The 16,698-nt window shown below is 38.9% G+C and overlaps 1 protein-coding gene across 5 annotated transcripts in view; it reads left to right on the top strand.

The window, feature by feature from the left end:
* Positions 1-16,698, top strand: part of slc12a5a (solute carrier family 12 member 5a) — a 175,434-nt gene that overhangs the window by 148,949 nt on the left and 9,787 nt on the right. For all 5 annotated transcript variants that reach the window (XM_087840965.1, XM_035904660.2, XM_087840968.1 and 2 more), the window contains exons 7-22: positions 1,929-2,176; positions 2,612-2,823; positions 3,615-3,782; positions 4,070-4,168; positions 6,625-6,682; positions 6,766-6,940; positions 7,784-7,902; positions 8,214-8,312; positions 8,412-8,531; positions 10,865-10,969; positions 11,293-11,461; positions 11,926-12,121; positions 12,323-12,492; positions 12,680-12,811; positions 13,982-14,089; positions 15,929-16,054. In XM_087840965.1, the coding sequence (XP_087697091.1) occupies positions 1,929-2,176; positions 2,612-2,823; positions 3,615-3,782; positions 4,070-4,168; positions 6,625-6,682; positions 6,766-6,940; positions 7,784-7,902; positions 8,214-8,312; positions 8,412-8,531; positions 10,865-10,969; positions 11,293-11,461; positions 11,926-12,121; positions 12,323-12,492; positions 12,680-12,811; positions 13,982-14,089; positions 15,929-16,054 (2,304 nt within the window). The remainder of the gene's footprint in view (positions 1-1,928; positions 2,177-2,611; positions 2,824-3,614; positions 3,783-4,069; positions 4,169-6,624; positions 6,683-6,765; positions 6,941-7,783; positions 7,903-8,213; positions 8,313-8,411; positions 8,532-10,864; positions 10,970-11,292; positions 11,462-11,925; positions 12,122-12,322; positions 12,493-12,679; positions 12,812-13,981; positions 14,090-15,928; positions 16,055-16,698) is intronic.

The raw sequence follows: 16,698 nt of genomic DNA, 5'->3' as shown, positions 1-16,698 counted from the left end.
ATTTACAGTTCAAAATAATCCTTGTTTATCTTTCTGTCTGACTTGGTGTTTGACTTTGGCCACAGTTAGTATCGTTATCTGCCTTCATAATAGCATAATATCTCCACTTTAAATATATATTAAAAAAGGATGATTTGATAGATTTACTCCTGTAGCTACAATGACTTGTATTGCTTGTTAATCTCATCCATGCTTGTTACTATTTTTGTTGTTCAGCAAAAGGAATATGATCCCTCGTTTTTAATCCTGCCTGCAAATCTCTGGTTGACTAAATTTTTTTAAAGAGGGGAACAGTTATTAGAGTACAACAAGTCTAGTATAAATAAAAGATTTTTTTTTTAAAAAACATAAAATCCTTAATTTAAGTATATTCATTGAAATTTGGGAGGGGGGTGGTTGTTTATTCCAACTGGTCAGACCCACATCAATGAAACTTCTGATATTCCTGAAATCCAATCAGTGCAAAGTGAAACAAAAAAAAAATGTCACACTTCTACAAAGCAGAGCATTTGCATGTTCTTCTCCTTTGGTTGATTTTCATCATCACTTTGCTTTGAAGCTATTTTCTTCTCACAGTATGTGCTCTTCAATGTGAATTCTGATTAGTTTTTGAAATGGCGCGATCTTTCATCTCAATCTTTCGCTTCTCTCCTCCCGTTTCTCGTTCTCCTCCTCTGCCTTTCACTCCACACTTCTTCCACTGCAATGCCTCCATGTTGCATGGGATATTGGGTAATTATGCAAATACTGCATTATAAGGGATGAAGACGCTGCCTGAGTAACAGGATCATTCCTTGAAACAGCTCTCATCACTTTGGTCCACTGTTATCAACTGTCATTTTTTATTGTTAATAATATTATTCTGGATGCCTCTAATGGATATGGAGTTTGATTGTGTCTGGAGGTTAATTTTGTCTTCTGGGTCAAAGCTGGCTTAGTTTCCATTGTAAAATAACAATCCTTGCAGAATTGTAAGGAGCGGATCTTGAGGAAGACTGATTTGAATATGTTTCATCCTTCCACCCAAGTCAGGAACACAAACTGATGCTGCTATTTTAGGAACCATGAAGAGTTCACCGTGAAGCTACGATTTGTTTGCCTAGTGATGTGCTGTTCTTAGCATTCAGCCAAATGACCGAAACCACAACTCACTGCTTGTTCTCTTGTTGCTCTTCATCGTGATAAAGAGTGTTCAGGCTGAGAGAAAAAAGACAGAAATTTCCACACTTATGTAACAGCCTTGCAATGAATCATCTAAACCTGATGACAGATAGTGACGGTCTAATTAGGGGTTTACCATCTATCTTCTGACTATTCTTAGACTGACCCGTAGTAAAAGTGTAATAATGGCAGTTAATGTTTAATATTAATACCATGCTTGAGTTGTTTAATTAAGAATTAAAATAGCAGCCAGTAGTACGAGTTGGTGCTTCAAGCTCCAGTAGAGGACTTTTAATGTGACATCGCATATATTCACACTTCACAGAGTTGTCCTCTTTTACTCATCTCATCCCTCATTGCCTTTCTCACCTTTTTTATTATATCCAAGCAAGCAAGCAATTTATTTATATAGCACTTTCAGGCAACTACCAGGAGAAAACAAAGTGCTGTACACTTGACATGACACAGAAAAAGTGATACTTTAAATTAAAAAATATATATATACATCTTTCTTTTCCATTTAGCAGCAAACAGTGAGGTAGAGAGGCAGGTTTGTAACCTGAAAACTGCCAGTTTAAATCCCCAGACAGGCCATAGAAGGTGAGGAGTGAAAGTCGCACTTCCAAAACATGTACCACTAAGATGTCCTTGAGCAGCAATGATATTTGATGGATTTTTTTTTTTTTTTATGATAAAAGTACTGCTGATTTCCCTGGATACATAAAGTCAAAGATAAATAAATAAGCTCCTTTCCTGTTTTGCTGCAGATCTACATTGTGCCCAAAGCAGCCATATTTCCCCTGGAGGGCCTAGAGGGTGCTGAGGCCGAGGCCGCCCTGCTTAATAACATGCGCGTGTACGGGACCATCCTGTTGACCTCCATGGCCACAGTGGTGTTCGTTGGTGTAAAATATGTTAACAAGCTGGCACTCGTGTTTCTGGCATGCGTCATTCTCTCCATCTTGGCCGTCTACGCCGGAGTCATCAAGACCGCCATGGATCCACCTGTATTCCCGTAAGCAGATAGAGCCAAGATAATCCAATATTATATAAGCTGAGATGGTAACAAAAGCCCAGACTAACACACATCTTATCTACATGCTGTTTTAGAAAAAGCAACACATAATTACATGCTAGGTTTGGAGAACATGCCATTATTATATCAGTGGTACAAAGGCACCAGCACTAATTTGCCTTATTTTTTAATTTACATATTTAAAAATTAGATGAATTTACCTGAAAGCTAAGTGTTATAATGTGATACCCATCATTGTTTTAACCTAGATGTCAATAGATGTCAGAAAACAATTTAAAACAACAGAAATGTTTTAACTATAAAATTAATTTAAAGAAGAAAAAAGTCCAAATAAATTGTTTACATCAAACACGCATGCACAAAAGTCGCTACAGCAGCAGTATTTCAAAATTGTGTGCTTTTCTATTCCTCTAGGGTGTGTGTTTTGGGGAATCGCACTTTGGTGTGGAAGACCTTTGATGTTTGTGCCAAGACCATTGAGACAGCTAATGGGACAGTCACAACCCAGCTGTGGCAGATGTTCTGTGATTCACCTTTTCTCAACGCTACCTGTGACAAATACTTTGTTGCAAACAATGTGACTGAGATCCAGGGCATCCCTGGGGTCACTAGTGGAATCTTGGCAGGTTGGTTCATTCGTTTTGGATCCAGTTATCATCTTTCTATACTGCTGGGTCACTGACAATTCATTAGCGTTCTTTACTAGATTTCTTTTTTTTAATGAAATGTTTACGATAAAATACTTTCTTAGGTCTGAATGTCCTGTTTTTCCCATTGATCTGTTGTTATAGTACTGGAGTGTCCATCAAGAAACACTCCAGTACGAGCAGCTGTTGTAAAAAGAACTTAAAAAGTTGATTCATTTTTCTAGATATTTGCTTTCAGATCTTTTTAATAAATGGTAAAAATGGTGATTTAGTGTTACAAAGACAAAGTAGAGCAAACTAATTTCTTAGCCTTGGGCTTTCTGAAACCCTAAGAAAGCCCACAGCTAGGCAAGCCTTGTTTTACCCTGGTGTAACAGTAAACTCTGAATTAAGGAGTCACACTTAAAAGTCACTTTAATTTTTTGACTTTATTTTTTAGAGATAAAACATATCATATTTTATCTCCCATTTTTAGCGGGAGATAAAACCTCCCAAATCCACCTACTCAAGCCAAGTAATTCATGTTTCTGTTTTCTGAAAGCATCTTTTTTTTTTTACTGATTTTAATAAACTAATTAGAAATTGTAAATAGTGACTAACTCAATTTTGAATGGCTGAAGAATAAAGTAAATTTGTTAATTAGTCATGGAGTTCAGTCACCAATTGAATATTTGGCTAACATGGAAGGATTAAAAACACCTATTTTCAGGTTCTGTCTGCATGAATCTTTTAACTCTAGTCCTCTCTATGCTTCTTCAATGCCAATCCAGATAACCTGTTTGGAAACTACTATGACAAAGGGGACCTCATTTCCAGGGACAAGATGGAGTCAGTGGAAGACCAGGACGATCCTCTAACCAACGCTAACCGCTACGTGTTAGCCGACATCACCAGCTTTTTCACATTGCTGGTTGGCATTTACTTCCCGTCTGTGACAGGTGAAAGCATAAACTGTTCTGTCCACTCAGTTTTTTCTTATTGTTGTTCTTCGTTGACACATTTATTAATTTGTTTACTTATCAGTGTGCTGCTGAGTGATTCTTTTGTTAACCATCTGAGAAATGGCATCCCTGGTGTTGTTCTCAATGTCAGACCTTTATATTTATTCAGCTTGAGTGAGTTTATCTGAAATTTCTACATTCTGCTGTTTGTAGCACACGTGTTTCTACAGTATGTGCACAAATCTCTGATCTTGGTAACAACTGTCACTTCACTGTCTCTCCAGGGATCATGGCTGGATCCAACCGTTCTGGAGACCTGCGCGATGCACAGAAGTCAATCCCCATTGGAACAATTGCAGCCATCACCACCACCTCTACTGTCTGTATCCTTTAACAACTGCCGTTACTGGCCCTCATACACCACTGCATATACAGTGGGGAAAATAATTGTTTGATCCCCTTCAATTTATACGTTTTCTCACTTATAAAGAAATGGAGAGTTTTATGATAGCTTCCCTTTAACGGAGAAAGATAGAATATCAACCAAAACTCCAGAAGAAAAAACGATACATAAAATTCTGACTTCATTTGAATGTTATTAAATGAAAAAGTATCTTTACCCCCAAACAAAGTATGACTTAGCACTTGGCAGAGAAACCATTGTCAGTTTGATGTAGCTGGTCACCCAGTTTGTACACCTAAGGAGGGATTTGCCATTGTCTCAGCTGTTACTTAATAATTCGAAACTCCAGCTCCCTCCAAAGATTCTGTATAGGATTGAGTTCTGGAGACTAGCTAGACCACAGGTCAGCAACCTGTGGTTCGCAACCCATATGTGGCTCTTTAGCTGCAAAATGTGGTTCATGAGCCATGGGCTAGGATTAGAGTTACACATATACCGGTTTATTAATTGATTCTCTCCCAATTACAGCCATCATCCGCCCATCTTCCAGTTGTGCTGCTCTTTTTCTCCCACCATTGTCTGGTAGGAGGAGCTAAAATGGCTCTTCTAATGTTGAAAGTTGCAGACACCTGCACTAGGTCATTCAGTGACCTTAATGTGCTTCTTCTTTAACCACTTCTTTGTTGCCTTGGCAGTATGTTTTGGGTCGTTATCATGGTAGCTGACCCATCCACAACCCATCTTTAGTGTTGTGGCTGAAGAAAAGAGGCTCTTGTCCAACATTTTACCACCCATTGGCCCCACAATCCAGTCAAGTCATCCTGTACCATCAGCAAAAACAGTGCCTCAAAGCATAATGCTTCCACCTTCATGTTGACTGGTGAAATGGTTTACTTTGGGTCCTATTCAGCATTTCTCTTGCACCAAACAGGAAGGATCGAGTTGATCCCAAAGAGCTTGATTTTGATTTCTTCTGACCAAGGCACCTTCTCCAAGTCTTTTCTGAGTTCACTGGAAAACATCAGATGGTCCCATAAATGTGTCATCTTGAACAGGGAGACAGCAAAACTTTAGTCCATTACAGCGTAGTGTGTTACCAATGGCGTTCTTGGTGACACTGGTCCCAATCGCCTTCAGATCATTAACAAGTTCTTCCTGTGTAGTTTTGGGCTGATCCACCATCTTTCACATCATCCTAACCCCATGAGGCAAAATCTTACACAGCTATTACCTTCTCACCAGGCTTCCTGTTGGTGGTCTTGAAGCCAATTCCAGCCTTGTGCAGGTCTAGTCTTGTCTCTGACATCCTTTGAATACTCTTAGCTCATACCCATGGTAGTGGGACGTAAGACTCTGTGAAATGGTGTTGCAAGTTACAATTATTTAGTGATTGATTATAAACTGTGTGCCACATGTACAATACTTAAAGAAATACTTAAACTCACTGACACACAAATATGTAATGATTGTTTTTTTTTCAATATTTTATTTTAAGGTTTCTCTCCATTAAAATGAAACTTCCATAAAATTAGAGAATTATCATTTCTTTGTAAATGTGGACCCTATCAAATTCAGCAGGGGACTGAATAATTATTTCCTTACTGTACCTATATTTTATGTCTGGCCTTGTTGTGATCAAACTTGGGATAATGAATTTGTAGTGGTATTTAAAACGGATCAGTTCATAAAGGACACTGTAAGAAAAGGTCAAGTTTACAAATTTTAGATTCTAACTAACGTGTCTGCACAAACACACTCACTGGCCTGCATGAAGCCTCATAATCAAAGGTCAGCATTTTAAATGTGAAAAGGCCATAACTTCTGTGATACCAGTCTAATGCCCTCAAGTAGCCCAAAATATGAATCTACCATTCGTGAGAACACATTTCCTTTCTTTGTTTAAATCATGGCAGCTGGCTTCTGAATAATATTGGTATTATAATTTGGTATTAGAGTTTGAGCTATTTTGTCATGTGAAACCTTGTTAATATTTCAATGAATGCTTTAAGTTTTTTTTCTCTTTGTACAAAATTCTTGAGCACATGTCTGCCATTTATGTGCTTTAACATATAAGGCAGCCTATACCGTGTAGTCTGAAGCAGCTATAATGGAATGGCTGATCTGATTAGGATCTGATTAGGATCTCTAATCAGATCATTGAGCTGCCTATGCACTTAACAATTAATGAAACCAAGACATATTACATGCAATGTAATATGCATCTTATCTCAGAGATTTACTACACAAAAAACGATTGACGTCTTTCCTCAGCAAATGCACTTAATTGGTTTATCAGATAATTAAGTGCATCTTCAGATGGAAAGGTTTATAATTCTTATAATCACTAAACCAAGGCTCACTAAAAAGTGTTGAATATTTACCATTTATTTATATCGTTATGAAATGACTTTACTTTCTTGAACCATATTTGCTCAGACATGTCCAGTGTGGTTCTGTTTGGTGCCTGCATTGAGGGTGTGGTCCTCAGGGACAAGTAAGTCTATCCTTGATTGGATAAAAATCATCCCTAAATACAACAATAAGTCTGAGACTGACCACTTGGTTAATCGTGTTTAGGTTCGGAGAGGGCGTCCATGGGAACTTAGTGATTGGCACATTGGCTTGGCCATCACCATGGGTGATTGTGATTGGCTCTTTCTTCTCCACCTGTGGAGCAGGCCTCCAGAGCCTGACGGGAGCGCCTCGTCTCATGCAGGCCATTGCCAAGGATGGCATTGTGCCCGCTCTTCGGGTCAGTCTGTTTTCTTCTTACAGCAGACTTTATAGAAGAAGTGGACATAGGGAAACGAATGGGCAAGGGGCTTTAAAGTGCATTCTTTATAATGGCCAACAGGTGGTGACTCCCCTGGGTCAGAAAAAGAAATGAAATTGTATGGAAGTAGGAGAAAGTTACTCTGCTTCTTACTTGATTTAGCTCAGAAAACAATATCACCCAATGATTTTATGTATTCAGTTATTAGTTTCAGTTCTTCTTCACTACACAATCTTGTTCATTTTGTAAATTATTATCTTATTTACAGTACAAAATATAATAAATCGAGATCTCTTTGGACACATTAGTGATTGATAGTTTGCTAATTTGTGAGTGTGCATTCTTGGGGATGGATTTGAGATGAGAAGAACCATCACAAAAAGTATTAAATCTATTTTAATCAAAGTCTCAACAGTTAACTTACTTTTATCAATGTTATATTCAGACCCGTGCAGTAAAACAATTGTATTATACACCAATTTTCACATAGAAAATGGATAATGAATCAGTAAGGAAAGTAATCAGAGTAAATTGAATCAATAATGACATTAGTACCAATAAAGTCGTTTCAATATTAAATCCAAATAGAGAACCTAATATGTTCTTCTCCTCAAAATAGAAAAAAGCAAGAACGCCAAGATGCTAACTGTGAGCCTTCAAAGCATAAATGCATACATGTATATGTTGACTGTATTTATTACATACAGTCAACATATACATGTAATGACTTGACTAGAATTAAGAAGGTAGCGGAAGAAGTTTATGCAGACATACTCCTGAAATAGAAATGGTGTAAACATGTTTTCTGTGCCGGCACTGTAGATCTTTGGCCACGGGAAGGCCAACGGAGAACCCACATGGTCCCTCCTGCTGACGGCTTGCATCTGCGAGAGTGGGATCCTCATTGCCTCCCTGGATTCAGTCGCTCCCATCCTCTCCATGTAAGACTTGGGAAAAAAATCCTTTAATTTCTTGCCATTTGAAAAAATAAATATATTAAGGGGAATAAAACCGTGGGGGATTTCAGAGCAGCTGGTCCCCTGTTATTACTTAAACAATGCAAATACCAAATTTTATGGTCTCAGAGGGGTAGACCACTTTTCTGCTTTGGTAATGCAGTCATAAATACAAGTGAATGTCATAGATGTTAACATAACAGCCCTTCTGGATTTCAACGAGTGAGCTCATTCTTATATTGTTAGAGTAAGTAAGAAGAGGTTTGTTATATCCTGTTCATATGTGTTTCCTGCAGGTTCTTCTTGATGTGCTACATGTTTGTGAATCTGGCATGTGCACTCCAGACACTGCTGAGGACACCAAACTGGAGACCACGGTTCAAGTTCTACCACTGGTCAGTTCACCAACAAAAAGCGAAGGAACAGCTGAATTTCAAGATTCACAAACAGTTTATATTGCATGTGTCTGTCTGCCTCTGCATTCCACTCTATAGGACTCTTTCCTTCCTGGGGATGAGCCTGTGTCTTACTCTTATGTTCCTCTGTTCCTGGTACTACGCCATTGTCGCTATGGTAATTGCCGGTTCCATCTACAAGTATATCGAGTTTGCAGGGTGAGTGTTTTTCTGTATCAGGTGTTTTTTTTTCCAGTTTACTTTATTTTCAGTTAGTTTCCTGAGTGAGTTTGAGTACAGGTGGTAGGTGTCTAATTAGCAAATCTTAACATTTTTGTTTTATTGGTTGAGTTGTTTTTTATTCTATATGTGATCTTCCTCAGACTTTATACTCTAGGTAAAGTTGTGCTATAAACCTCTTCAATTTTTTTTTTGCAAGATTTGAGTTCAGTTAATAATCATATGTAACAAACCACCACTTTCTGCAGCTTGTCAAACTGACAATCGCTAAACTAAATACTTTCTCTGTGTACACTACTAGTCAAACGTTTGGGCACACCTACTCATTTAATAGTTTTTCTTTATTGTTACTATTTTCTACATTGTAGATAAATACTGAAGGCATCAAATGTATGAAGCAAGATATATGGGATTATGTAGCAAAGAAAAATGTCTTATGTCTCTTATTTTAGATTCCTCATAGTAGCCAACCTTTGCTTTGTTGACAACGCTGCAAACCCTTTGGCCTTCTCTCAATGAGCTTCATGATGTAGTCACCTGAAATGGTTTTCACTTCACAGATGTACCTTGTCAGGGTTCGTATGTGGAATTTTGTTGCCTTCTTAATGGGGTTGGGACCATCAGTTGTGTTGTGCAGAAGTCAGGTTGGTACACACCTGACAGCCCTATTTGACAATTGTTAGAATTGATATTATGGCAAGAACCAATCAACTAAGTAAAGAGAAACAACAGTCCATCATGACTTCAAGAGCTGAAAATCAGTCAGTCTAGAAAATTACAAAAACTTTGAATGTGTCCCCAAGTGCAATCACAAAAACTGTCAAACTCTACGGTGAAACTGGCTCAAATGATGACCGCCCCAGGAGAGGAAGACCAAGAGTCACCTCTGCTGCTGAGGATAAATTCATCTCTCTAAATTCATTAGAGTTCATATAAATGCGACACAGTTCCAGCAGCAGACACATCTCTACATCACCTGTTCAATAACTGCTAAGAAAACAATATTACTAAGGGAAAGCAACAAGCAGAAGAGATTTGTTTGGGCCAAGAAACACAAGGAATGGACATTAGATCAGTGAAAATCTTTGCTTTCATCCGATGAGTCCAAATTTGAGATCTTTGGTTCCACTTGCCGTGTCTTTGTGTGACCCAGAAAAGGTGAACAGATTGTCTCTACATGCATGGTTCCCACCGCGAAGCATGGAGGAGGCGTGATGATGTGGGGGTGCTTTGCTGGTGACGCTGTTGGGGATTTATTCAAAATTGAAGGCACGCTCAATCAGCATGGCTGCCACAGCATCCTGCAGCGGAATGCCATCCAAACCGGTTTGCATTTAGTTGGAGCATCATTTCAACAGGACAATGACCCCAAACACTCCTCCAGGCTGTGTAAGGGCTATTTGACCAAAAAGGAGAGTGATGGAGTGCTGCTCCAGATGGCCTGGCCTCCACAGTCACCTGACCTAAACCCAATCAAGATGGTTTGCGATGAGATGGACCACAGAGTGAAGGCATAAAGGCCAGCTAGTGCTCAGCATCTCTGAGAAGTCCTCCAAGACTCTTGGAAAACCATTTCAGGTGACAACCTCGTGAAGCTCATCGAAAGAATGCCAACAGTGTGCAAAGCAAAGGGTGGCTATTTTGAAGAATCTACAATATAAAACATGTTTTGAGTCTTTTCACACTTTTTTGTTAATTATATAATTCCATATGTGTTCATTCATAGTTTTGATTTCTTAAGTGAGAATCTACAATGTGAATAGTCATGAAAATAAAGAAAAACCATTAAATGAGAAGGTGTGTTTTTTCAAAAGTTTTTTCATACTTAGTGAAATGGTCTTTCTTTCCAAGTTGTAATTTTTGTCTGTAATTTTTTAGGTTTTATTTCCACTAACAATGTTTTTTTTAACTTTCCTGCCGTATTACTGTTTCTTTCTTAGCAGATCTCTTAGCATGTTGTGCTTTTTTAAAGCAGAGCAGGTGTGCTGTTCTGTTCTTACTTTAGCCTTAGTTCTGTATCTTAGGTGTAGCATCATGGAAAAGTGAAGGAAATTTGATCATATCTGTGACTGAAAGACCGTAACTAATCAACCATGTTTCTAGTGTATTCGTATAGACCTATACACACTGAGTATTTAAATGCTGTGATTCCTTGTGATCATGTTGCATTATGTCAAACTGTCATCTAAAAGGGGATTTGTTTCGGTGGGCTGTCCGTATCACTGTCACTTCTTAAATTCACAGTGAAGCTGCAAAAACTGCTGTTCATGTTTTGACTGACAAATATTGATTGGCACTTGCTTGTGTCACAGTGCGGAGAAAGAATGGGGCGATGGAATACGGGGTCTGTCTCTAAGTGCTGCACGTTACGCTCTCATGCGGTTGGAGGAAGGTCCCCCACACACCAAAAACTGGAGGTATGACACACGTATGCTGTGTTGCTCTACCATGACTCTAATTACCGTAGAAATTAACCCCATGTCTGTGCGTGTTCTCATTTATTCACGTAAGAGGACCCTTCTTGTTACAGCTGTCGGAGAATCAAGTATTTGTAAATTCATATTAACATCAACCTTTCTTGCTATTTTTTTTTCTCTTTCTCTCCTTCCAAACAAGGACTTTTACTTGGCCATCTCAGCCTTTCCTTTCCCCGTGGCTTTATTCATCTTTTCATTTCTCTTCTACTTTTTTCTACTCTGTCTTATCACTTCCTCTCCTCTCTGATCTCCCTTCTCTTCAGGCCTCAGCTGCTGGTGCTGGTCAGTACAGATGCAGAGCAAAGTGTGGAGCAGCCTCGTCTGCTTTCACTGACCAACCAGCTGAAGGCAGGCAAAGGTCTAACCATTGTTGGGACAGCTCTAGGGGGCACGTTCTTGAACAACTATGAACAGGCGCAGCGTGCAGAGCAGGTAATGTTGTAAATGACAGCCTGTACCTCTTCAATCACTGGAACTTATTCAACTTTTCAGCACAATTGCAACAACAACAGACCAAAATCTGCACTATTGTCGCTAAAATACTAAATCCAGTTATAGAAGCTACTGTAAACAGAACTATACGATATTGTGTCACCACAAGTTGATTGCAGTCTCTTAATTATATTTTCCCTGCAGACTTTTCTGCACATCTATCAAAAATCATGTTAAACACTTACATATAGCTTTCAATGTATATTTGTTTCTTCTATATAGCTAATTAAGTATTTGAAAATGTAAAATATGACTATGGAAGAGCCCATAAACCCCAAAATATTATTGCAAATATATATTTTTAAATCAAATGAAACATCAAGTCTGACCGTTGCCACCTTCATAGTAAGCGGCGCTTGTTGTGGTAACAGCTCTTTTCTCCGCCTTGCCTCTTGCCTGTCTAGGCACTGCGTAAGCTGATGGAGACAGAGAAGGTGAAGGGCTTCTGTCAGGTGACTGTGTCCTCTAACCTGCGTGATGCTACATCACATCTGCTCCAGGCCAGTGGGCTGGGAGGCCTGAAACACAATGCTGTCTTGGTCTCATGGCCACGCAACTGGAAGCAAGGAGATGAGCATCAGCACTGGAGGAACTTCATTGGTTGGTTACTAGGAAGGAAAAAAAGAACAAAAATACTGCCAAAAACAAGGGCCCATATATAAAATAAAATCACTGATTGATATCAGCCATAGCCATTTAGGTTTATCAAAAAACATTCAAAACAAAGTCCCGAACAATTTAAAAATGCAGATGCAGTGTAACCAACACATCGTAATCTTTCCATGTCTGTCTGTTCTGCAGAGCTGGTCAGAGAAACTACCGTCGCTAACTTGGCTCTGCTCGTCCCAAAGAACATCGCAGCCTTCCCATCCAACGGCGAACGCTTCACCGAGGGTCACATTGACGTGTGGTGGATCGTCCATGATGGAGGCATGCTGATGCTGCTGCCCTTCCTGCTCCGCCAGCACAAGGTACCCTGCAATAGTTACTACTTAAAGAAATCCATGTGCACTCACAAACATGTAAAGACAACGTAGAATCTGGATTCACACTATCAGAACCAAATTTCTTACAGATGATATGAACGCTTTTTTTTATGTCCATACAGACGTATGAGAAGAGTGAGGAGATGCCTCATATTTTGTTGTTGCTCTGCAGGTTTGGAGGAAGTGCAAGATGCGCATCTTTACTGTGGCCCAGATGGACGACAACAGCATCCAGATGAAAAAGGACCTGACCACATTCCTCTATCACCTCCGTATCGATGCCATGGTAGAAGTTGTAGAAATGGTGAGTTAACTCAAAGCAAGATATATGCTTCCTATACAAACGCAATATGAACAGAAGTACTGAGCACTCAGCGACCCTGTTCTGTAACTTTACGCGGTTTAATTTTGTGGCTAAGTCGCAGTGATTCTTAAATGCTTCCACTTTGCATTAACACCACTTGCAGGTGATTGTGGAACACCTACAAGGATTGCAAAAAAATGGCTTGTTGCAACACTGGCATCCTGTTACATTATCACGCTCAAATTCACTGAGCTCTTTGGAACAAAACACAAATGTTTGTAGACTGCATGGCTAGGTGCCTGATTTTATACACCTGTGGCAACGGCACTGAAAACAATTGCAGAGATTACTTTTGTTCATATTGTGTACTTTAATTTCAGTACCTTTCAGGTAAACATCATTACAATGTTCAGCAAACTCAAAGCTTGATTGCTTTAGACTACACAAAGGAAAGCAAAGGTACTGCACGACTGCTGAGATCGTTGCACTACAGAAGCCCAGTAAATGGCACAAAGGACAGCATGAAATATGAATATCAGGTGATCGGATATTGTCTAAAGCCTCCTTGCCTAGGTTGTGTTTATTAGAAAAGCAGCACACTGTAAAGCTGAGTGTCGGTCTGGCTTTCCAAAGCCCTTAATTAAGGAATGAGAATTTTATCACTTGTAATTTAGTGTATAATACTTTTAATGTTTCATGGCAGTAGAGAGAGCCTGTGGTTTTCTTCAACATTTCCTAAGCAAAACCTGCAATTAGGCATTCATGTGCACTATATGAAGTGACTAACCATGTGTGCAGTGGGGAGAAACTAGGCAGCAGTGTAATTTTCTCACACAAGCTTTTTTTTCATTCTTCCCTGAGTCAAATTTGTCACTTTTTGTGTGTACAACAATGGGTCCATACCACAAATGTCTTCAAGAAAAGGCTGTCTAAAATTGTCAGCATCTTGTTTAAACTAGTTCTGTTCTCGTATACTTCAGCCTTAAACCTTCACAGGTGAATTTTCTCCTATCTAAGAAAAAAGAAGTAAGCGGTGATTGCATTCTGTCTGAATGTCAAAAGATGAGTCAGGAGAGATGGGGACAGGTTTACACAGGAGACATGTAGTGGATTTGGATTGCTGTAGTAAGACAAATATGCATAATAAACCCACACGTTGCTTTTTCTTAGCATGACAGTGACATCTCAGCCTACACTTACGAGAAGACCCTGGTGATGGAACAACGCTCGCAGATGCTTAAACAGATCAATCTGACAAAGAATGAACGTGAGAGAGAGGTAAGGAAGTTTGTTTATGCCCAAGTTTTGTTTTGAAACACGCTCAAAGATGCACTCATAAACCTGACGTGACTTGACAGGCCGACTTGGCACGGCTTGCCGTGATTGGACTTGACTTGACTTAACATGACACACCAGCCCCTCTGGACAAAAGCATATCTATGGTTAAATTTGAGCAGTAGGACACCATATTTATCCTTTCTATCAGACCACAGCCGCAACAGAAACCTTGCTGTTTGACAGCATGATGGTGCTTAGGTTGGTATGGTAAATGAAAGATATTGATCTCTGTGTTTCATTAATACCTTTGTTGAACTTGAATTGTCCCTGATCCATAAATGTAATATGTACCGTGCAATTATATTTGTGCACACAAGTGTACATACACTCATCATGGACATAAATGGCTAAATGGCATTTGGCTAAATGTAATTTAGCAAATTTTTGCATAATTTTGGCAGGATATGTGACCATTCTTGTAGGCAGAATTAGTAAAGTTCATTTAGACTGGTTGGTTTCGTGGCATGGACTTGTCTTTTAGGCCATACAGTTTCAGTAGGGTTAAGGTACCCTGTGTTATTCATTCCAAAACCAGTTTGGGTGTTTGGGATAATTGTCTTGTTGGAATGCACAATTCTGTCCCAGTTTCATCCATCTAGCTGTTGATGCTAGGTGAAGTTGAAAAATTTAGAAGGAATTCTCCTTTTTCATTAGTCTGTCCTTTTTGTACTATATATAAATACAACTAACAGTAAAACAGCCATGATGCTACCACCACCATGCTTGACAGCTGGTAGAGTGTTCTCAGATTTGAAAGCCTCACCTTTACTCCTCAATCTGCCAATGTCAAGAAATGCCACGCAGCATCTCTTGATGTTGTGGCCAGATACATCAGTCTTTGTCTCACGTGACCATAAAACCTTTCTACAGAAAACAATTGGCTTGTCCACGTGGGCAGCACAAATTTCAGTTGAGCTTGAAAGTTTCTATTTTGGAGCAGGGGCTTCTTTCTCAGTCAGTACTCTCTTACTCCATGAAAATGCAAAATTCATTTCACTGGTGTTCCAACAGTTTCCAGTTCATGGTAGGCTTGAGTTTTGGTGTTCCATAGGTTGTTCCTGAACATCCAACCCAATTTCTTCTTAAGTGAGAGTGACAATGTGGATCTTCTTGCAGACCTTTGCAAAGTGGTGATAAATAAATAAATAACTTGTTCTTGTTCTGAAGTTGTTTAGAAATGGCTCCAAGACACCTTCCTAACTTGTGCAAATGTGCAGTTTCCTTCTTAGATCTTAACTGAAATCCTTGGACTTTCCCATTGTTCTGAGTATTGGGCAATTCCACAGGTGTCAAAGAAATCCTTTTTATGCCGGCAACGTCAATCGTGATCGCTAAAAACTTGACAAAGCCCTGGAACTGTATAATCTTCAGCTTTCATTACTAAATATTTAAGGGGTGCATGTATATGTTTGAGCATGTATGTACCCTTTTGACCTTGTGTGGATTCAAGAAAATCCAAAATAAATTGAAACGTATACAGCCAAATTAAAGACTGTACAATCATTCCAGCGTGGAAAAAGAACAGTTCAAAACAATTATTAAAAGGCCCAAGTAATCATGGATAATAAAGGTCTGACCACAACTGTATCTTCACTTTTCTTTAGTTTTTAATAAATTATTATTGCCAGGATTTTAGCAGATTTCAGATTTTTAGGTTCCTGATATGCTTTTTTAAAATAATGTGGTAAAACACTACATATATATATATATATATATATATATGACAAAAGAAGCTCAAATCACTTTTTTCATGTTGCCCCTTCATTTGTGTCTTCACAGATCCAGAGCATCACTGATTCATCCCGTGGGTCTATCCGGCGTAAGAACCCGGCTGCTGTAACCACCCAACTGAGTGTGACTGAAGACCCACCTGCTGGCAGCAAGGAGGAGAAGCCCGAGGAAGAGGTAGGATCAACTTCTCCAGCAGCGCTGATCTCAGTTTGGAGTATAACGTTTGTTTGTATAGTCACAGAATATTTTTTTTTTAAAAAGCACCCTGGTGTGTTAAGATTTTTATTATTATTTAAATTAAAATATTTATCAATGACTCAAAATTGGATAACATCAAAACAGTGAAATGCAGACTAAAGGTAATCAAAGAACAGCAGCATTGAAGCATTCAACTGTTCATGTGTTAAAGGGGCAGTTTGAGATTTTGAATAATACCTTTATAGTGCTTGTATATAAAACTGGAAGCAACCTTTAGCTTAGCATAAATGCGACGCTAACCGCTGCTAGTGGTAGGGTCATGTTTATCATAAAAATATGTGAGTGATAAAGGTATCAAGCATTTTATCTAGCCCTTTGCAAGAGAGCAAGAAAGTATTTTGTTTCATTTTCCAAATATTAATAAAAAGCTAGAATCATTTGACTGCAGCAAAAAAAGATGGATTCCCTTTCTGGTATTTTCAGTTTTCCATTGAATTGATCTTATAGCATCTCATAGTATTTTCCTTTAAAGAACATTTGCATAATTTAATAGCCTTTAATATAAATAAAGCAGCATAAGGCTTCCTAATCACACGTCTCCTTCCTCTCCCTCTCTCAAA

The sequence above is a fragment of the Neolamprologus brichardi genome, chromosome 5 (assembly GCF_056152115.1).
Source record: "Neolamprologus brichardi isolate AB-2024 chromosome 5, ASM5615211v1, whole genome shotgun sequence".
Lineage (NCBI taxonomy): Eukaryota > Metazoa > Chordata > Actinopteri > Cichliformes > Cichlidae > Neolamprologus > Neolamprologus brichardi.
This window is presented reverse-complemented; position numbering and strand designations above follow the sequence as displayed.